General features: G+C 45.9%; 2 protein-coding genes across 2 annotated transcripts; one reads left to right on the top strand and one right to left on the bottom strand.

Moving 5' to 3' along the window:
* The first annotated feature begins 10,898 nt into the window (after positions 1-10,898).
* Positions 10,899-13,553, top strand: LOC120452442 (transmembrane protease serine 11C). The gene is made up of 4 exons (XM_039636672.2): positions 10,899-11,764; positions 12,290-12,476; positions 12,538-13,218; positions 13,285-13,553. The coding sequence occupies exons 1-4, from the start codon at positions 11,584-11,586 to the stop codon at positions 13,538-13,540; spliced, it is 1,305 nt and encodes a 434-aa protein (XP_039492606.1). The 5' UTR covers positions 10,899-11,583; the 3' UTR covers positions 13,541-13,553.
* Positions 13,554-13,570: 17 nt separating this feature from the next.
* On the bottom strand, positions 13,571-21,608 carry LOC120452441 (lysosome membrane protein 2). Its single transcript, XM_039636671.1, has 7 exons — positions 20,998-21,608; positions 16,188-16,279; positions 15,071-15,583; positions 14,855-15,015; positions 14,507-14,787; positions 14,324-14,442; positions 13,571-14,264 (listed from the first exon to the last, which is right to left on the bottom strand). The coding sequence occupies exons 1-7, from the start codon at positions 21,032-21,034 to the stop codon at positions 13,809-13,811; spliced, it is 1,659 nt and encodes a 552-aa protein (XP_039492605.1). The 5' UTR covers positions 21,035-21,608; the 3' UTR covers positions 13,571-13,808.
* Between the last annotated feature and the right edge of the window lie 1,419 nt (positions 21,609-23,027).

The following is a 23,027-nucleotide window of genomic DNA, read 5'->3' as shown; positions in this document are numbered from 1 at the left end:
CACGAGTGTCTCTGTGTATGTGTGTGAGTTAGTGTGTGCATGTGTAGATGTGCATGTAGCGTGCTTTTTGGCCACCACGTGCACTGTTACGAGCCGAACATCGGCATCGCCATCGCCATCGCCATAGCCGTCGTCGTCGTCATCAGCATGCGGCATATTTGGTCGTGGGTTTGTTTTGGGATTTGACACTCGCAGAAAACTCCATGCTGGGCGCTCTGGTAGCCGGAATGCACTTTATATTTTGGTAATTAAATGGCACGTCTTATCGGGGCGGCACTCGCATACAATGTTGGGCCTCGGGTGGCCAAAAACATACTGAGGAATGTGTTCTCGCTTACTGGGTTACTGTCCAAAATGGGAACTGTTTTTGAGGCTTTTCACTTTTATCGCAAAACTTGGTTCCGTCGAAGAATCAAAGTTTAAGCTACACAAAAACAAGGATTACTCAAATGTTTGGAATAGGTGAATTTTCTCATGATTCATTTCAATTTCACAGACAGTAGTACTTATTTCGTTATTAACCGAAAAGTAGGCAACCCATTGGTAAACTTATTTAGCCAATTTACTAATCAAATTTCGAAAGTTTGCAGTAAAGAGTAATCCAACTTAAAACAACATAATACACTCTTTACAGACGCAAAGGATTTTTAAGAAATAAAGTTTCGCCTTTACCTAAGAGCACATTGTAGACAATGTTAATCAGACTCAATAAAACATCCACCAAATACGTGGACTTTGTTTGCAGTGCACCACAACATAACAAATCAAAATGTGCAAATGTTCTGGACAAATTTTTAGCATAGCCTTGACACACACACAATAAACTGAAGCACTCACACAGGCATGCACTCCCTTAAAGGAAGGCAATACGAACACACACACACATAGGCTGGCTGTGGGCTCAACTTGGCTAAAGTTAATTTGGCCCAACGAAGAAGGCAACCAAAACAGCTGCTGCAAGAGCAGCAGTGGCAGTAGCAGTAGCAGCAATAAGAGGCTCACTTGGCGGCATAATTTCTGGTGGCGCATTCAATCTTGGCCAAGAGTGGACCACCAGCCGACAAAAGTGGCTAGAGCAGGAGCAAAAAAAAATGGAAGCATTTAAGCCAAGCAATTTCCAGGCTGTCTGCTTGGCTTTTAATTACACAAAGCAGACATATACAGCTCATGTATTTCAGCTGTTAATTGTCAAGTTTCGGCTGAAATGTCGCTACCAATTTATCAGGCGCCTCAGGAGCAGGCTCCCCGTGCCTTTTTGGCCCACATCCTGTGCTCCTCACCCAGCGGGTGTCCTGCAGCCTCTGCCTGTTCCACTTTCACGCTGTTCCAGCAGCAGTAGCAGCAGCAGCAGCAGCAGATGCTTATTGCAGATGACCGTTTTACCAATGTTTCGTTCCGGCCACCTTGCTTTCCTTTTGTAAGTGTGTGTGTGGGTGTGTGTGGGAGCGACGGTGCGTGTTGGAGTAGGCAAATGTTTAAATTTGTGGCCTTTTTACCTGTTTGCATCTCAAGTGGCCAAGGGCTACGTCCTCTGTGTGTATGTGTTTGCAGGAAACGGAAGCCGACATTGACACAGTTTGAAATTAACATGAGCCTGCCCAAAGACCCACTAAAATCTTGAATGCCTTCTAGCGTTTGGCCCCATTTCACAGCGTTTAGCTGTCCACCTATTTCATGTTGTTTTTTTTTGGTTTTTCGCTTCCATCCACGTCTGCATCGCCGCTTCCCTTCATTTTGCTCCGCCGCATAAGTGGGACCACTAAACGTTCCGTTGTGGCTCACACACGAGCGGACGAAGTACACTGGGAAAAGTGTGTAGTTGCTCCCGAAACCCAGTCAAGCAACAGACAAAAACTACAGCAAAAGGATATATGAATTTGAATTTATTGCAGAGGGTTAAAGTGGGTATTAATAAATCCAATGCCTGTGCTAGCATTATAAAATTGTACAAATTCTGTGAAAACGCTTGCAAATCAACAGAAAAGATTATTTCTTTTAGTAGCAGTAGTAAAAGACGTAAACTAAAATTTGAGCAATGCATGCCATTTTGAATGGTAATTAGAAAATCCTTGAAGTGTAGTATCATTAAAGGTGCACGGTAAAGGCAGTACAGCGGGGCTGCCACCCAGGACCCTTCTCCCCCTCCTCCCCCGCTGATGGGGCTGCTGCTCCTGCTCCCGCTGGCCACCTTTGTGCGGAGGACGTTCCGTGCCAGCCACACACTCGGCGCTTACCTGCTCGGCAATGGCAATGGCAACTTGATTAGACCAACATGAAATTAAGTAATTTTGCTGTATTGTTTAGTGTTCCAGCTTGGCAACAAAAGTGGGTGGTGGATGGTGGATGGTGGATTTGTGGCAGGCAGCAAGCAGCAGCTAGCAGCTAGCAGCAGCAATGGACCCACAATGGCGGTCGAGAACAAAGCGGGTCACAAAAGAAACCACCGAACAAACCGAAAACCGAATTTAATGAAAACATTTGTATCCCAGCCGAGGATGAGTCTCCGGCTCTGGACTCTATGAAAACAACAAAAAAATTGAAGAAAATAAATCATTTATCTTGGAGCAGCGCAAAGTTTATGATTCATATATAAAACTCCATTTGCGCCCTGTGCAAACTGATGCCACTGAGATAAGCTAGGTAAAAAATCAAGCACACGCGCAGCAGTACTTTCGAAATAATAGAGCTGGCTGAAACCGAATGCAAATCTCGTGTGCCATCATGGGCAACTTAAGCCAAATTGCATTTACCTCTATTGCAGCAGCACTCACTGCCACTTCGACGGAATCATCTCATTTGGCATAATCAGAAGCGGAACACTTGAGCCGTGTGCCATGAATTCTCATATCGCGAATGGCGAGTAAAACAATTTGCGTGTTTCGGTGGAGGAAATTGCATATAATCCGCCGAAAGTGGAATTCCCTTTGAATTTAAATGCGCCGCGAAAGGCGAGCAGCCGAAAAAACATTAGGGCATTCCGTTGACCCCTCCTAATTTCCATCTCCCAGCCAGAGGTCCTCCCCGCCCACCGACTTCACCAGGTGGGGCGTTGCAAATTGCGGCGTTTGGGGCCAGGACAGGTGAGCAAAGCGTTAACCCTTCAACGCCCCTCATCCAAGTGCCGTCTGGGCCGGAGGTCCTACCTCGTCCTTGCTGCTTGTGCTGCTCCTGCAGCCCGGGATTAAATCAGCTTGCCCCAAAAATAACGCAAGCTTGTCATGCATGGCTGTGTGGCAAAAAGGGGGCGTGTCGTGGCCGGGCAGCCGGTGCTTGTCTGTGTAATTTACTATTATTTTTTAAGCACTTTGCTTTTATGCTCACTGCTGCTGCTGCCGCTACTGCTGCTGCTACGTACATACAAACATTTTTATTGTTTGTTTCATTTGGCATTTTGTTTGTCTTCAGCTGGGCGTCCATCCGCCCGCGCGTTTCTCCCCCAATTGTGTGAAAAAGCGGTAAAGTGGCGGGATGGGAATCAACAAAGAAGGAGACCCCGCAGTTGCACGTGAGAAATTACACATGTCCTCCAATGTTTTCAGCAATTCTGCATGCGATTGCAGCAGGAGTATCTGGATCCGTATCCGTATCTGTAGCTGAAGCTGTAGCTGTATCCGCATCTGCACCAGTATCTGTGTCCGTAGTCGCAATCGCATCTCTGACTATTTGTTTGTTCTCTCATTTCGCTGTTTGTGTGTTTGTTTTTTGGGGGGGAAACCAAAGGGGGTTTCTTTGGGTTTGGGAGGGCACACTTGTGTGTGTTGGCTGCCAGATTTATGTTTTGCCAAACGGAATGTGTCTCGTGTAGTTTAGTCGCAGCACTGCGAATGCCCAGACCCAGATCCTTCGCATCCTTGCAGCATGCCGAATAGCGAATTGATGACCCGAGATTTTCGCTGCAGTTGCAGATTTTCTTTCAGGCGGTCCAAATTCAATTTACCGCCGGCTGGGGGGAAACGCTTGGAAACGCTTGCGCAATTATTTCCACCTGCTTTGAGGGTCATTTCCGAATTATTACATTTCCCACCCACAAAACAAAGGCTTACATAACGCCCTGAGCTTTCCACTCTTCCGACCACATAAACTGAATTTTAATTTGACTCGCCAAAAAGCCTGTCCACCGCCACTGCCACTAGGCCCACTTTTTTGGCCCAGCTGACCTTCCAAAGGAATTCGGAATTCTTTTTTGCCTACACCCAGGAAGCAGTGCAAACAAAATACTAAATACACGAGGGATTAGAAATTGGGCCTCATTGCGCCGGCAATGCTCTATAAAAAGAATGATTTTGGTGGCTATCGTTGGCAAATGTAAACATTAAACACTATCTACTATCTCCCAGTCAGCTGATGAGACATGTTCTTGACAATTCGCTAAGATAGTGCAGAAGATATCAGCAGGGACTATCTTATGTTTGAGAAGCTATTTAAATACCGAATCATTGCCATAGAAACAAGGCTATAAATAATCATTCGTGAATAAACCAATGCCGAAATATAACTATAAAGAGTTTATATATTTTGATTTGGAATTTCTTATTGATTCACGGACTGCATAAACATTTACCCGGAAAATTACTTTATTTTTTTTACCAAATAGCTTATTTAATGAAAGGAAAGCTTTTAAAACTATTTTTGTAGTAATTAATATCAACAATGAATCGAATTTCCTTGACATAGTTTATCAGGAGGGAACGTTTCTGAAAAATATGAATGCAAATTGTGCAATTAGGTGTATCTCCCATAATGCTTCATTATGATTGCCATACTGTCTGTGAAATTCAGAGCCTTAAAAGGACTTGAAAAATATTGTTACCAAAGGAATTCGGGGCAATATTTGGCATATGTAAACATTGCAGCAAACAGTTCAGAGTAATGACAAGTCCTTTTGCCTAAAATTTGATTTTTCCTAAAATTTTGCCTAAAATTTTGCCAATACCCGTATGCAAGCACATATGCAAAATAAATACCAGACAAACGGATGGTATAATAACAATTATTGCCTCGCCGGCCCAATTTTACAATGCCCACTTGGCTCGAATGTCGGGCGGGACGGGCGCAGTGACAGCGGAAGCTGAAAATTTCATTGATTTTGGCAGCGACTGTGGCGACGGAAGCCATGAAAAAGCCAGCAGTAGCAGTCAGCAGTCAGCATTCAGCTGTGGGTCTCGACTTCTGGGCCAAAAATGTTGGAAGCGGCAGGCCAAACCAGAGCGCTCCACTTGACTATGGTAATTTATATATCCGACGACCTCGCCTGCCACTGAGTGGGTGTCCTTTTTCGGGGGGCAGGGATATGTGGCTGAGTGGGTGATTAGGGGATTGGGTGACTGGGTGACTGGTTGACTGGGTGATGTGTGATGTGTGAGGTCTAGGCTAAGGTTATGACATGGCCTGGCCAAGCATTGCCAAAGAATTTTGGGTAAACAAAAACTGCGGCCGTCTTTCTCTGGTTGCTTTTTTTTAGACAGCAGGGCTGGGCAATTGCCGCATTTGTATCTGAGACTGCGTCACTTTCAACGAAGCAGCGAAACAACGAAATGTTTGCCAGATAAGAGCAATTGCTGGCCGTAGGGGTTCCTTCGCCGACTGGACTGATAAGCAGGAGGGGGTTCTCTTATCAGACCCCCGCGTAAGTGGGTTGTCATCGAGCGGCGGCTGATCCACTGATTGCAGGCTCATTTGAAAATCAAATTTGCTGCAATTGCCTTGGCTTTTGACAGGCCTCAATCTAAAATGCAATTAGTAATTGTGCAGCCTCACTGTTATTGCTTTTCTTTGCCCGTTTTACTTGTTTGTGCGATGGATAATTGGCTTTATCTGACTGTGCCATCTGCAGTGCGCCATCTCGGACCAGCATGACATAATTTTCGCATTTAATATCAACTCACCTTGATATTCGACAACCACCTGGGGGAGTCGCCGATTCGTACTCGCAATTCGCAATGGGTTCAATCGAGTTCAATCGAGTTCAAGCCGTCCGAATGCCGGTACGAATAATTTTCGACTTGACAAGCATATATCTCCGCTCACACAGCGGAGTCGAGTGGCGGTTCATTTGCAGCGATTTCGCATCAGCGCCACATGGAATTGTGGAAACCGCAAATTTTGCGCCACATAAAACAACCGCTAGAAGAAAAGCGAGGAAAAACGCGGATACACCAAATCAAAAAGTACAACAAAAATGCAGCAGGTAAACCGAAAACAAACAAGAGACCGCCACTTCCAGGCAGTACACATACACTTGTACGAGTTTGTTTTTTTCGCCATCCAACTAATTGCTATTAATAAAAAGAAACAGCTTCCAGTGCGACTGCCGCTGCAGGTGAGAAGAGACGCTATTAGGCGGCATCTCAACATCTCCACATATCCACATCTTGGCATCTTGTGTGGCCTGTTGGATGGAAAGCACTCCCGCCGATCGGAATGGCCAAAAAGCCGCGCCAAAACCCCTACACAATGGGCCCTTAGCCACTGCTGCAATCTTGTTAGCCCAGATGTGGAAAGTCAGCTCACTTCGATCCAGTCGCAGTCCCATTGTCTGCGACTGGCGAAAAGAGAGGAAAGCTGGTTAGCTGGTTAGCCAAATGGGAGCTCATCTGTGATTATGTTTTTATGGGGCTTCCCACACCTGTTGATCGGACGGCATTCGGTGTTCGGTGTTCGGAATTTCGCGGTGCAAGCTCCGCACGATTTGCCTCGACTGCAAGCCTGCCTTGTACAGATGCACGTTAATTCAAATTTATTGCACTAACAGCCCACTAATTGTTTAAGTTGCCTGCAATCAAACACGCGCAAACACGGCCAACACCAGCTCGTAAAACCATGTCTCCTCTTGACGAAAGGCAAATACTCTGGCTTAGAGGATAAATGTCCAATTTTTATTGGTACGATAGCAAGACGCCGTCTCCAGCAGGCAAAATTGATTACCTTGTGTAAAACTAAATTATGGCTTCCACCAAAATGAACCTGAAAAAATGTACCTAATTAAAATGCCTACTCTAACGTTTAAAAATAACTCTTTAATTAACTTTCATTAGTTTCCTGCATTCGCTTATTTATAAATTGAGTTTGCCTCTGAGGAGTTTTGCCCAACGACTTTTTTGCTTAATGTAGTAATACAGTTCAGTTATGTATTGTTATTTTATAGTTTAAAAACCCATGCCTACGTTTTGCGCTGAAGCTGCACTTAAAATCACAAAGTATACCCTATAATAACCCCATAAGCATGGCAATTAGCCAAAAAGTATTAAGTGCATATTTGAAAAGTAAAAACAAATATTACAACACCTACAGCCAACATGTACATATAATTTAAGTGAAAACTCAACTAGCTTGACTCGAAATTCGGCAAAAATCAGACGAGAACTTTGGGTTCCAGTTGGGTGGCCGAAGTGAGACCCGCATGACAAGTACATTAACCCTAGACAGACTCCGAAACAGCAACATTTGCTTTCAGAGTTTGTCAAACTAATTACCCTTGAGCTTGTGCTTCTTCTGCTTCTACTTTTGCCTTTGCTTCAGCTGCTGTGCTGTCAAGAGTTTGTTACGCGAACGCAGGGAAAATGGCTGATATAGACGTCGATGCTTGTAACCTCTGGCAGTTACTCAACTCGAGAGGAAATAACGATAAAATAATTAATTATATGGGCATAGGCAAAGTCAAATTGCCTGTCTGCAGCGTCTCTTTGTTTGACTAAAGCCATGCAAAACAGTTTGCAAATGCATGTGGCAAGCGTGTGGCATGCCATTCCATTGCCATTGAAGCTGCAATTTCAATGGCAATGCAACACAGCAACACAGCAACACAGCAACTTCAACAGCAGCTACACGAGGCCAGCAAACACAAAACTTGCAGATACAGGAAACACACAGCAACCAAGCCGAGGCAGTAGATAAATTTGAGCAGCAGCAGCAACATTGCTAGGAGCAACATCAGCAGCAGCAGCAACAGCAACAGCAGCAGCAGCAACAGCAACAGCTGGCCAACCACTTGAAGCACTTTCGTTTTCATCTGATCGCCGGTCGGGTGGAAAGCGCCCGTTGTTGTTGTTGCTTGTTGGTTGTTGTTTGTTGGTAAGGTGATGCGCGCATCTTTAAGACATTGTAGTTGCTGCTGCTGCTGCTGGTGCTGCTGGCATGCAAATGCTGCCCGATATTGATCAGTTGAGTTGTCCGGCCTACCATTTGTCTAATGGTCGAGTTTCTCGAACCCTCGCAGAGCATCCGCCGTTCGAGGGGCACACACGGACGTGTGTGTGCGTATGTGTGTTGCCGCAGTGATGATGCAACGGCCAATTGAATAACAAGCGGCAAATGCAGCAGAGAGAGAAATTGCGTCCTCCGCGCCAGGCACATTCAAGGTCCCGATCTTCGATTTCTCCCGACTCCGACTTCAACTCCGACGACTGCGAATCCAACTTGGTTTCCAGCTGATCTACGTGCCCAGTTTGTAGTTTGTAGTTTGTCTGGCCTGACCAATTGGTACCGAGCGTTGCAACGCGTTGCCGTCTTGACCCGACCCGCAAGGCTTCCGCCGATTGTCATCGCATCGGGGCTCAGAGGCATGCGTAAAAACTTATTTTTCTGCCACTGCCGACTGCCGACTGCTTTACGATTTCAATTAAATGCCAAAGCACACAGCCATTATTGTTATTATTTTCGCAACACGGCGGGAAAGTTCCCACCAGACAGTCGTCGAGCGAGCGCGCTGAGGGGAACTTTTCTTCAAATTGTCTTCGATTGGGCAAGCGATTTTGGGACTTCAAGTTTTTGATTTTGATTATCCGGCGGGTTTAGCTGCTGCTTCTGTTGCTTCGTAAGACAAGTCAGCGCCGTCAAAAGGCGCCTCTTAATTGAACAACAACCGAAAATGCCGAACAAATGCCAACGCCCACCACAACAAATTGACAGGCAGCGCCTTGGCTTAAATGATCAATCGGCTGCACAAACCAAACTTCCCCTTCAGTTGCACTTGGTCGTTGTTGTTGCTGTTGCAGTTGCTTTTGCTTTTGCTTTTGCTGTTGCTGTCAGTGTTGCTAGTGTTGCATTAACAACTTCCCCATTGGCTTTGTGTATGTTGCCGTGGTGCAGCTACAAGCAACATGACTTATGAGTTTGTGCATCAACACGGAATTCGAGTCGTAGTAGTTGCTGCTGCTGCTGCTGCTGTTGCTGCTGCTGCTGGTGTTGCTGTTGCTGCTGATGTTGCTGCCTTCGTCGCGTAATGAAAACGAAAGTAAATCGCACTCACATACAGACACTCACTTGCCCACCGGATCGGGCAGCCACACGCCACATCATTCACTCTCGGCAGTTGGAGACAGAGCGGAATTATGCGCATATTTTATACTAATCGCAATTAAACTAATCACTTGACATCTTACATTGAAACAGGCGTTGAATAGCTGACCGCTAATTACTCACTTAAATGGCACACATAACCAGCCGGGAGTAGGGAAAAAATGCACTCCGAATGCGGCAATGACACAAAGTGGCATTCGGGCGGCAATTAATGGGTAGCAAAACAGATCGATCAGGCCGGTCGAGTTCTATATGTAACATATGTCCGAAGGTATCGCAGACAATCCAATGTTGCACGACCTAACATAGTATATACTCTGCAGTCGTTCGCATTTAAAATAGATTAGATAATTGGTGGAATCGTTGGGGCAGCGTCACGAATGGGAGATCAAATGGTTGCGCTCTCTTATCTAACGTACTTACGAGTATATGCGGCTTATTCTGACGTCGAAAATGAATTCATAGGCATCAATATTTTTCTCACAGCAGAATCGCCTTATAGGCATGCTAAAACGAAAATAGAAATAAATAAATAATTATGGTAATGACCCACTTGTATGACTTAATTTAGCAATTACTACAGTTTTACATTTACTTGGCAGTTACAATGCCCTGCTCGAAAGCAATCAGCACTTACAACTCGCAACTTGTTTTTGTTTTTGATACTCGTACTGGGTCAATTAGTTATCCGTTCAAGGGATTGTGATCAACAAAACTGCAAAAATACAACTATATAACATAAGCGTACACATAAATCACACTAGCATTTATTAATTTAGTTCTTCTTCGCATGTTTTTGGCCCCCTATCTTGTGTACTGTACTATTATTGATTAAAATTATTTATGATATTGACCGAATTGTTTGTCTACAGTGATTAATTAAATAAACTAAGTGTCCATTTATATTTATCACCTATCGTGTTTGGTCAACGTTTTTATTTAATAATAATAAGAATTTGCTAAACATACGCGAGCATTAATCAAATATAAAAGTATAACATTTTAAATATACAACCAATGTTAAATCATTGAATAAGTAAAAAGTTCGAGCTTTATCAGGAAATAAATATCAAAACTACGAAGTTCCTCGGCATTCATCATTATTATACATGATACACAACCATGGGTGAATATGGAAATAAACTTGAAATTATGAAATCTTCAGGGGTATTCATTATGCTGCATTCAGTGCTCAGATAAAGCGAAATAATCACTATTTGCTGCCTAATTTATTCCCTTGTATTGCCGCTTTCCACGGTAAATGATTTCCGTGGGTTGAGCCGGGCCAACTTACCCTTTTTTCTCCCAACGCCATCTCAGCTGGCCATCATCGTCTATGTGGCTTTTGATTGCCCCCCACCGTCCCCTCCCGCTGTCTTTTCACTTTCGTTGGCTCCGCTTCTGTTGGTGTAGTCGTTGCTGTTGTTGTTGTAGCTGCTGTTGTTGTTGCTGCTGCTGCTGCTGGAGCGGGGGCATGCCACAACGCAGTCGACGGCGACGTCTGCGCCGCTCTGGCGTCGAAACGGTAAATGTTTGCTGGCAAACCCGAGCATAGCACAGTTGCATTTTGGCGCTCGTCCCCAGCGATTCGCACTCGCACATCTGGCGCCAAAGCCAAAAAGCCAGAAAGCCAAATCAAAAGCCGTCAAAACCCAAACCCAAACCTTGCTGGTTGTCGCGCATGCGCACGCGCGCTAAACGAAATCGAAATCGAAAACGAATAGCAGTCGAAGTGACCGTTATTTACGTCGAGCCGCAGGCGCAGTCAGCATCTAAAGTCGTTATATAATCGAGAGTGGAAACTGGAGAGCCCGAGTTTCTGGCCAAAAGATAAAGACCGAAAGCCCAGCTTCTGCGCACAATTCGCCATGTCGTCGCCGCCCAGCCAGCGGACTAATTAAAGCGCGCTCGTAGAAAGAAAAGTAACAAAGTTACAGCGAGGCTGGGAGACCTCGTAAATTATAATACTTAAGGCCGGAAAAAAGCGCTTGGGCCGCGAGACGCGAGACGGGATCCGCCTCCGATCCCAGTTCCCAGTTCCCGGTCCCCGGTGCCAAGTCCCCGAGGCAGTAGCCCCGGAAAGAGAAAAACCCTCGACCGGCCGCCCATTTGAATGGCAGCGTGAAAGTGAAAAGCATCTGGTCATCAGCAGCAGGACAAAGCTGCAGATACAGATAGACTTACAGATACTATATAGAGATACGATCCGTAAACGGCCTCTGTGGGTCAGTCATGCGCGCGATGAGCAGCTGAGCTGCGCCAGCTGCCCGAGGAGCGGCCACCAAGATGATGAAGCCATCACAATCACAATCCCAGTCGCAGTCGCAGTCGCAGTCGCAATCACAGTCGCAATCACAGTCGCGGCCACACTCGCAATGCCACTGGCAGATTCCGCTGACGAATACCACGACCTTGAGCTGGCTGTGCCTCCTCCTGCTGCTGCCCTCTTCCAGGCAGTTCGAAACGGGTGGGTACAAAACGATAGAGGGCTACCACTAATGGAATAGTTCCAATGGATTTCAATGGATTAGGCATAGTTTGAAGTCTACTAATCAATCTAAATTACCAAAGATCCAACTATTAACAAGAGGATTACGTTACATTCAGTGAAATTCATTCTATAATCAAATTGTACATAACTTGATCACTTTTCACCGAATTAAGTTATAATATTAGTCCCATAACCAAAGTCGATAACCTTACATTACGCATATTTTTCCATGATTTTATACAAATGAGTCTTAAATCTAAAAGGTATGCTAATAAGCGAAGCTAAAAGCGTAGACTAGATTGATCGATCTCCATTCGCATTTCAACACATCGTAACTAAGCCATTACTTTGAAAGGTGATGAAACAATTAATCAAGTGCTTCAGTATTGTACTACAACGATCCAAATAACCCGTAAATTAACTGTAACGCGACCAATTGTTATTAAATATTTAATGATTTGTTTAAATCTTACTTGCAACATTATTCTAATTTTATCGCAGACTGCGGCTGTCGTCCGGCGCGTAGAGGACCACGGATTATTTCCGGAGCTGCCACGAGTGAGGGCCAGTTCCCCTGGCAGGCCTCCCTGGAGCTGCTGCATCCCTCGCTCGGATTCCTGGGCCACTGGTGCGGTGCGGTGCTGATCCACCAGCACTGGATCCTCTCCGCCGCCCACTGTGTTCACAAGTAAGTCGAATGAAGAGAAACCCCATACACCGGATTTTAATATCTGAAATGCCTTACGCAGCGATCTCTTCAACCTGCCCATTCCACCGCTGTGGACGGTGGTTTTGGGCGAGCACGATCGCGATGTGGAGTCGGGCAACGAGCAGCGAATTCCCGTCGAGAAGATCGTGATGCACCACCGCTACCACAACTTCAGGCACGACGTGGTGCTGATGAAGCTTTCAAAGCCTGCCGATCTCACCAGGGCCTCCAATATCCGGCGCATCTGCCTCCCCTTCCTCCTCGCCGAATCGTCGGATCAGGCGCAGTCGGAGGCAGTGCCTCCAGGTTCATCGGCCGATGAGGATGTGCTCATACAGCAGCTGGAGCTAGAGGATGTGCCCGAAAAGATCGACAACTTCCTGCGCAGCGTCCAGAGTCGCCGGCGCTATCGAAACGTCACGGCACCCAGCATGAAGGAGCTGATGAACATGAAAATCCTCAGCAGGATGCGCCAGGCGCTGGCGCAACGCTCCCCGCGCAGCCACAAACGCTCGCGGAGACGCAACGATAAGCTGATGAAGCTGGGTCCTCGCCGGGAGTCGGATGATTCTGCTGAGCAGAAGCACCTGAAAGCCAGCGATGAGCCGAAGGAGATGGCCTTTGTGGACTGCGTGGCCACGGGCTGGGGTAAGGCGAACATCAGTGGTGATCTCTCCAATCAGCTGCTGAAAACCCAGGTGCCGCTGCACCAGAATGGCAGGTGAGTGACTTCATGCAGCAGTGTACTCTTCAAATTGGACTAAATTTTCCTATTACCTCTGTGCAGGTGCAGGGATGCCTACGGCAGCTTCGTCAACATCCACGGTGGTCACCTGTGCGCCGGCAAGCTGAACGGAGAGGGCGGCACCTGCGTGGGCGACTCCGGCGGACCGCTGCAGTGCCGCTTGAGCCGCGACGGACCCTGGATTCTGGTGGGGGTCACCTCCTTCGGATCGGGCTGTGCCCTGGAGGGCTTTCCGGACGTCTACACCCGCACCTCGTACTACATGAAGTGGATTGAGGACACGATCGCCACCCACTGAATCAATACGTGTATCAATCAATAGGATACGTAGTTTACATAGCTATCGACCTGTATTTATCGAGTGCAAGCTCAGCTGTATATTGCTTACTGTTACCACTCTAACTGTAGCCCTAGCTTAACATATAGTAATCGTTAACTAGTTCGTAGGCAAGGACGTTCCCTAAGTTGTTTCCGATGAGCACAATAATTTACACCGAATCTTAAGCCTAAATATCACAGTGTTGCCCCGTTTTGAGTTGAGGTAAGCATTTCGATCCTGCGCCGGTTTACGTCTTGGCCATCTTGGGAATGTAGCTGCCGCCGCCAAAGAGCAGATGGTGCTGCTCCTCAGGGTCCAAAGGAACCGAGGGTTTTCGCAGTGCGGTGGCCAAACTGAGTCCAACTCCAATCACCTGAACCGCCGTGCCGCGTTCCACTTGATCCACCTTCTGGAACTGCTTGGCTGTTGGCCAAAAGCAGAGCAACAGGGCGCTGCACAGCTGGTAAACGCCGGCCAGCAGCATTCCCAAAGCAGCGCTCCACTGCAGCAGCGGGAAGCCCCACTTGATGCCATGGATGAGCAGACGCAGGCTCAGGCAAAGGACATCGATGTTGAGGTCCACCCACAGCAGCGGCAGGATCATGTTCTCGAAGGGCGCCATCATCCGGTTGAAGTTCACCTTGCCCACCACCTGGTTGGCCTGCAAGCGCAGGTGGGTGCCCTGCATCGGAGCTCCCAATTGCTGAAACCCACGAAGTATTATTGCATTGACCAACCTGGACTACTTTCGATTCAACTCACCGGTTGCACCACGAAGGTGGAGGCAAAGCGCGACTCATTCGGCTGCAGGCCTTCGAATGGCTCCAGCAGACTGGGATCGGCATGCATGAAATGCGGATACGTAATGGCCAAGGGAATGTCTGGAATTGGGAAAGGATTCGGTTAATAAAAACGCTGATATCGATTGAGGTCAGCGCTACTCACTGTAGTAACAGGGCGACACGCTGCCAACACCCTTCTTGAGGCAGCGGTTGTTCTTGCAGTAGCACGAGGAGTTGGCGTTGTCCACATCGCTGTCGAAGGAGTCAGGCTCCATCACGAACTCGAAGGCATCGAGGCCATTATAGGTGGTGGTGCGATTGAACTTCACCGGCAGCCTGCGGCAGAAGGTTCGCCTGTACAGGAAGAACTCGTCATTCTCATCCATGTCCAGCGGAAAGAGCGTGGCATCATGACTGCCCCAGATGCGATTGCACATGGTGCCACTAAAGATTGAAAAATATATAGAAATTTAGATAGTTCACTCCAAAGAGATGGGTGTGCAGTAATTACTTGGTCTCCTCGTTGTACTGCCAACCCTTGAAGCCGCGCTCTCGATTGATGCTGTCCACGGTGTAACCACGTGGGGCATCCGTCATCCTCACACCATATTTGTCCTTGGGTTCCGGCAAGTTCATGTTGAACACATTGGTCTCATTTCCCTCTCGGAAGAGCTGCAAATATATTATCAGTTTAAAACTTTCAGCGAAATAAATTCAAAGGCCTTACCTTCTCCATAATGCCAAAGCTGGAGAAGTCAATCCAACTGGGCACGAACCGAGAGGCCAGCTCCACCAGTCGATCCTCGTAGCCCCACATGTAGTCGTGGACACTCATCTCCAGCATGGGCTGCGAGTTCAGCTGCCTGGTAATAGCACTCAGTCCCAGGGCGGCGAACATCGATAGACTGGAGGCCAGAGTGGTCACTCCCATCAGTGGGATGTTGGGCGCCCGAATGCGATCGACCTTAGGATCACCCACGGATCTTTCCGGTGCGAAGACATACTCCCGTTTGGGCGTATAGGTGATGGTATTGTTGGACTCATTGTAGGTGACATTGTGGTTGCTCAAGACCTCCTTGTAGACGTAGGGACCCACCTCCTGGATCTGCAACTTGGATGCCCTGCCCGACGTGAACTCATCCACATTGGTGTAGTTGAACATGTACACATTGATGTACACGTCCAACGGTGGCAGAAGCCAAAGTCGATGGAGCAGGGCGCCGGGTTTCAAGCTCAATTGCTGCAATATAAAGGTCAAAGTATTTCCCTTAGATTTTCTGTTTACCATTCGATTAATATTACTACTTATAAAGAACCATGGCTGTATTGGATTTCCATTGATTGCCCATGTTCTGTTTGGCCTACAGAAAGACCTTTTGTTAAGTTTCCAAACTTGAATTTGGACAATAAATTGGATTCGTCAATGAACACCATTTTCTATTCATGAAATACAATGCCATATGTTACTTTTGCATTTTTAAGTAGTTTGTAATGGAAAATTTAAAAGAACCAGCAATTTTATTTCTGAAAAAATACTACAGTAGTATTGAAATCCAAATGAAAAGACCAAGATATTTTCCTTATGAATCAAAAGATCAACGATTACCCGGATATTTCCGATGTATTTATAGATGTTGATGTAGATCGCAGTTTTATTAAAATGACATCTACTAGTATTCAGATCGGTAGACAGAATACAAGTTCCACTTTATTGGCACACCGCTTACAATTAAGTGATTAAAGTCACTAATTGACACGACAATAACAAACCGATCTTACTCGTATACCCCAACAGCACTCTACTATTTCAACAGCCTTAGGAGGTATACTTCTATACTACTTACCGTGTCCAGGATGCTCTGAAGAGGATCGGAGATGATCACCAGGGAACCGAAGAACAGCAGGGTCATCCCGAGGGCGGCGCTGCGCAACAGCTCTGCAATAAAATAGATCAGCGGGTGAGTTATGGTCAAGTCGGCTGAAGTTGAACTGGTTTTTGTGCGGTTCCAGTTTGTCGATAGCGTGCGCCCCCCATCATGTCTATCATGTCCATCATGCCATTGACCTTGGCGGCGGATCGAAGTGGATGGGGTCGGCCGCGATCCGCGACCTGCCTCAATGGCAGGAGCAGGAACGGCGGCTCCAGGCCAAAAATTAATAAACAAAACGATGACAACCGGCAGACGACAGACTACAGCCGGCAGACGATGAGGATGACGATGCCCGAATTCGGTGGCGGTTCAATGAACGTTCTTCGATTTTATAATCACAGATGCGGAGGAAGGTGATACTCGTATGTTACGTCGTGCACTCAGAAAAAGAAAACAAACCAAAACACACCGAAAAAGTCCATAATTCTAGTTAAGTGCCCTTGCTCTGGGACATTTTTTCCGGCAATTTAAATATATTGTCTAAATTTAATGCTCATAATATTCGTTTATAGACGGCATTAGCAAACACCTACAGCTGCCAACAGGTTTTTTGCAAAATCGCCGACTTTTTGGCATAAAGGTAAACAAAAAGTATTTGTTTAATTTATGGTTACACCTTAAATATAGCTGATTTCCCACTGTCACTGGCTTGGGTAGGAAATTTACTAGGCTGAGAAGTGAATTGCGACTGATTTTGTGTGCTGTTTACACCAATTGGATAAGAAGGCCGCTCCTAGAAAACTCGGTGAAATCCAGTTCCACTGACCTTGTTTAGAATATTGATTAAAAGTACGGAAGATGGGCAAGGCAATCGAAGCATATCAATCTAGGCTGCAATACCCGCCATATTCACTTGAAGTGAAATCACTCATTTTACGACCGAAACACGTTTGTTCTCACCTTGCGCCAAGATTATTGTCTTTGCGCCGGTGAAATTCACTTCCGCACTCGAAAAAATGGCCGGAAATCGGAAGGAAGTCAGCTAATCCAGTGCGTGGTCGCACCCAGTTCTCCTGTGACCGATTTCCAGCGATCATGGCCGCTCCATGAAGAATCTCATTTGCTTTTGGAGGCGGTCATGAATCAAAGGCAGCCCAAATCGTAACCCATTTATTGCTACAAATCGTTTAGCGAGCTCTCGCAACAAAAGCAAAAGTAGAAAAATCCCCAATTGTTGTGATAGAAGTAGAATTAGTAGAAACCGAAAGCGGCGAACGATAGATACTTATGTACATGTAGATAGAAAGATAGATAGATAGATAGGCGCACCTGCCAAGATCAATGAACTGGCTAGCACGCCCCTAACTCGCTCCAAAATGGCACGATCCCACAGCGTCTGCGATATGCGGCTGAGATCGAAAAGCAAACAGCAAACAGCATAAACTCATTAACAATTTCGCTTTGGTGTCAACTTTGGTGTCATAAATAGGTTCAAGACTTCACAATCAAAACAAACCAACAAACCGCAATGATACATGGCAAATTATGCATGGCTCCGATGAAACCAGAAATCCAAACATATTTCCCATTCATCGGAAATACGCTTGTGCACGGAAAAAAAATAACATTTTTCTTCAATTTTTGTTGGAAGCGATGTAGATTGTTATTTCAATATATACAAAATATTATTTTGTTGGGAAAAACAAATTTTATTGTTAGGGCGATGACGAGATCTTTATGGAAAAAGTGCAGAAAAACATCAAGTTGTAAAACTTGTGTTTATGTGACAGTAAGAATAAATGTATAACATCTAAAATATTTACTTTACTAAATATTTAGCACTTTTCGTGCTAATTCCCAGAACTCGTGTTAAATAATGTGTTTATAAATATACACAGAATATGTTCTTTAAAAGTGAGAAAGTTAAATATAACTATGCAAAAATACAGATAATGAATGCTTTTGGTATCTACGTTGGCAGGTATTTATTTTTTCTTGCAATCTTTCCACTCCCGCTCAAACTAAATAAGTACGTATAAATTTCAAAAAAAATATGTGATCTACTTTTTCGCGCGGTGTGCGCTTAGATACTCATGCATATCCTTGCCTTGAGTGTGACAGCCGAAATTCCCGAACTGAGGGCCCACCCATAAATTAGGCCGCACACAAAGCGCTCCAAAATTATTCTGCTGCAATGGAATGACCAATGCCAAAATCGACACGCAAAGTGGCCAAACGACACGAAAATCTCCACAAGCTGGGCTGGCTAGCTAACTAGCTAACTGGCTGGCTGGCAAAAAAAAAAAGAAATGATTAAAATAAAGTGGAGCTTGCATTGCGCAACAATTGCACCGGCGAGGCAAAAGGCAAAAGGCAAAGTCCGCCGCCAAATCGTCGATGACGATAGAAAGATTGGCGGGCCAAAACACACAAGACAACAAGACACACAAGACACGGACGGCATCATGAATGAAAGACGCTTGTCTCGATCGCAGCAGCTGATTCAGTGAGCTGTGAACTTGTTTGCGACAGCGAATAAGCAAAACAGCGAAACAGCAACTAGCATGTTGTAGTAGCAGCAGTAGTCGGTTCAATATCAGTATCAGGCGGGATCGGATATATCAGTTACTAAGTATGCGCTTGACGGCTGCCGACGACTACTGCCTCTGCAGCGGTCTGAAGTTCAAGTTCGGTGCAATTCGCCGGGGCAGCATTAAAAACCTGAAAGTGAACCCAACAAGCCAACTCGACGCTGTTGTCCAAGTGCACGCTGCGGTACTGGAAAAAATTAAATAAAAAATACGCATACATATATACATATTTATTATATTTTTGACCAGCAAAAGCGGCACATCGGGGCAGCAGTGCTGACCCACTGAAGTCAAGAATGAATTTGTTTTGTTTCTGACGGAACACCTTCGCCGGTTGACAGTTGTGTGTGTGCGACTTCCGTCAAACGACAATAAATTAGGCAAATAGCCGTATGCTATAGCCGTAAACTATAGCTGTAGCTATAGCTCTGTAGCTCGGCGCCGAGATTCGCACTCGGTTATCCACAAGATACAGATGGAGATAAAGATAGAGATAGAGACACAGATACTCTCCGGCCGAGCTGTGATTTTTCTGCCTAGCAGCGCAGCATGTGGCGATCGACTAATAGTCGAATAGCTGTTATGACGATGTTTGTGTTTGCCTGTGTTTGGCTAGTGATTAATCCCAGATCTGTCACTATTTGCTTTTAATCAGCACCAAAACCGAAAAAACCCAAAACCCTTAAATAGTCGCAGTCAAAGTCTCGCGGCAATTAGATGCCCGCCAATAAGGAAAAGTAAATACGAGTATGTAGCTCGCCAAGTTTACAACTTCCCCGATTCTCAGTGATGCCTATGAGATGGTGATGCTCATTCTCATAACGATGCTGATCCGATTTGTTTGGCTTGCCAACGGATACTTTACACGGGCGATCATATTGTTATTGCTAATGCCCGGACAATGGCTGTTATTTGCATTGTTTAGCGGGCATTGAGCTGAATATCTATCTTATTGATTTACGGCGCACTGCGGCAAATTAGTTGGCTTGGATCTCGGTGTTCTCGGTCATCTCGGTGATCCTGCAAGTCATGCCTGCGACTCCGACTCCGCTTCTGCTTCAGATTCGGAGCTGAGGGGATCTGTCAGCATCTTGTCAAGCCATATCGCCTACATTTATCATGGGGCCAATCTGACCCGGGCTGGGCAATCATCGCGTTCACCTTCAGTTTTCCCAGCGCATATATGCTGATTGAAATCATCGAACTTCATGGTAAGGTAATACGTGACATTTTCAGTCACAACCGATTTCATTTCAAATCTTAATGTATGCAAACTTAATTGCACTACCGCTCAGATCCGTTAATACACACACACGTACGCTTCCGAAGATTTAGCTAGCGGATGACTTTGCCAAAACTGGAGATCCCGACTTTATCTGACTATGTGGAGATGTGGAGCTCTACATTGAACTATGTACACATTACAAGCTGCTTACCAGCTTACAATTAATGCCAACTGACCCCACACCACTGACCTACAATGTATAGAACCCTACGCCCTTGGTGGCTCATTTGTCGTTATGCAAATCGGAAGATCCGACGTCTTGCCCCTTTTAATTCGTCTTTGAATATATGTTAACTGCTTTGGCCGAGAGCGATGGTGTGGAAAAAAATAAATAAAGCTGATAAACCTAGAAAGCACTAATTAATACAATTTAAAGTTAAGCTCTCTTCACAGCCCGTTTCGTTTTCCTTTGGCTGCTAATTTCAGCTCACAGCTGAAATATCTGCAGACTTTAGAGTGCGTTTCCTATCCAGATATTTGAAATAAATTAAAACGAAATATTTACGTGTGCCGCCAGCTGTCAGTAATTCGGTAATTAGCATTCTAATTTTGGCCAGGAACGCGAATGGGAAGTTTCGACACCATTTTATATCGCTTTGATTAGCATGCACGAACGTTTTAAAATCCATTGCACCATTCCTACTACATTTCAGTGATTTTAGTGGACTTTTTTTGGTCCACCTCGGCGGTTCAGTTTGTGCAAGCGATCTTTGTGTTTGTTGACATTTTTACGATCGCGTGGGGGCAGCAGCTCCCTTGGCGGCAAACGGCGGTTCGAATTAACTTTTATGGGCCTTTGGCTTTGACCAATGCGGACAATGGTCTAAACTCCACTCCACATGGCTTAATTAAGCGCACTGGTCGCTTTTGGCCATTTCGGACTTCAACGGGCATACTTCATACTCACTTGCATTGCGCTGGTTTTTGTTGGTAAATAGTTTCATTTCAGCACCCAAAAAAATTTAGCTCCGGCGCGATCTGATTTTGATTTTGATTTTGATTTTGATTTTGTATCCCCTCCTTTCAACGGGTTGCACTTGATTGAACGGCTGGCTAGTTGGTTAGTTATTTATTGATTTATGACGAAAATCAATTAATTCTTGTGTTGTTATTTATGGCCGCAAATTAAACTATTAGCAGGTCGCTCGCGTTACGGATTGTGATGGTGATTGAAATTCCGATTACGATCGGATAAATTTGCATGGTAACCGTGGCAGCCGTTTAATTTGTTTTGATATGGATTTCCATTGGAATTGATAGGTAGATTGCGAGGGCGGAGTGCGAGGGCTTGATTCCTGTCGATTGTCCACCCGAGTCCCGCTCCGATGTGATCCGATCTGGGCGTTAGCTGATACTATTGCCAGATTCTGATTCTGATTGTGATTGTGATTCTGATTCCGATTCGGGCTATATCTCTGAGCTGGATCTGATGGCTGGGCTGGAGTCTCGCTGCTTTGTCTCGAATCGTACTGAACTGTCACGCACTTCCTATTCTCACAAATTTTGACAACTTAATGCGGCGATCTCGACTGCAGCGGGGACCTTTATATGGACTCTTGGGCCGTTCCCCGATCTCTCAACCGATCGAGTTCCGAGTGTCTGGCGGAGATCGGATCGGCTAGCAGTTAGCAGTTACCAGCTAGCAGTTGGCTAGCACTAGCATCTCAACCTTTCTACAACCGGTCCACATTCAAGCCTCTGCTCGGGCTTCGCGCTCGGCTAAAGCGCCGCACATTCGCTCATTCGCACACACTCGTTGGCCAAAACGAAAACCCCGAGCAGCATTAAGTCACTTCACTGTGGTTCGGGGCTATGAACCCCCTGGGCAATCGCGAAGATCCAACATCCAACGCCCAGCACCCAACCCTCGAAAACCCCCCTTTGGGGTTAGAACGATCATCGGGTGATCGGGGGATCGGGGGATCGGGGGATCGGCGCAGGTTGAGAAGGGTTAGCCATTGTCTACGGGAAACGCTTAGCCGCAATTGCCTTCTCATAAATTTAATGGCTCAAATGACTCTATTTAATCCGGCGGGGCGGTGGTGGTCTCTATCTTGGGCACACCAGACACGCACACGTGCCCGTGCTCTTTTTGCTGCCGTCCATAAATATGCATGAAGTCTAGCCGCAATTAAAAGTCATTTCTTGACGCAATTACATCCAGTTCTGATTCTTAGCAGCCAATAACGATTAGCTATTAAGTGGCTGTTCTGATAATTGTCCGTCCGTTCGCTATTTAGTTCGATATTTATGACAGATCTGTGGCATGCCCATGCGATTGATCCGATCGCGCTGACTAAGAACAGTTAGCCGGACAAGCGAGTTTTCCGATTTCCATACTATAGTAACATACTATAGTATAACCTGACCTATTCCGCTCCACACTAATATCTCCTTCTGACCCGCTTGGAAAACATCTAAGCATCTGCACGTGCTCTGCCCGCCATTTGTCAGACATTTGTCTGAGAATTGCCATTTAGTTCGCTTCATTGCCCGCCATTGTTTGGGGTTCTTCGGACTAAGCCGACCGCTTAGGTGATCTGATCCCGAATAGACAATGAGCTCCCTCCTAACTACCATATGGCATGTGTGCCGCAATTTGCCACTGGACGGCGGTTGTTACCCGGCTAATTGTTGTTTGTGTTTATGGCATCGCGGGGCACCATTATGGCATTGGGGGCATCCCAAAGTCCCATTTTCCATTGGGCGCTTTTTATGCTTTCCCCGAAAGTTCCAAGAGCCTTAGGTTGCGTTCGTAATAAAAGCTCATCGGGGAAAACTTTTGAGTCCTGGATGGATAAGACCAGTCCTCGTTCGCAGGATTGCATAATCAGTTATTTAATAAACCTGTTGGCCTGCAATCTGCGAATAGATAATAACAACTCTCGTTAAAAGGATTGCATGATCGCTTTATTAAATAATTCTATCGGCCTATAA

Source organism: Drosophila santomea, chromosome 3R (genome assembly GCF_016746245.2).
Source record: "Drosophila santomea strain STO CAGO 1482 chromosome 3R, Prin_Dsan_1.1, whole genome shotgun sequence".
NCBI classification, from domain to species: domain Eukaryota; kingdom Metazoa; phylum Arthropoda; class Insecta; order Diptera; family Drosophilidae; genus Drosophila; species Drosophila santomea.
This window is presented reverse-complemented; position numbering and strand designations above follow the sequence as displayed.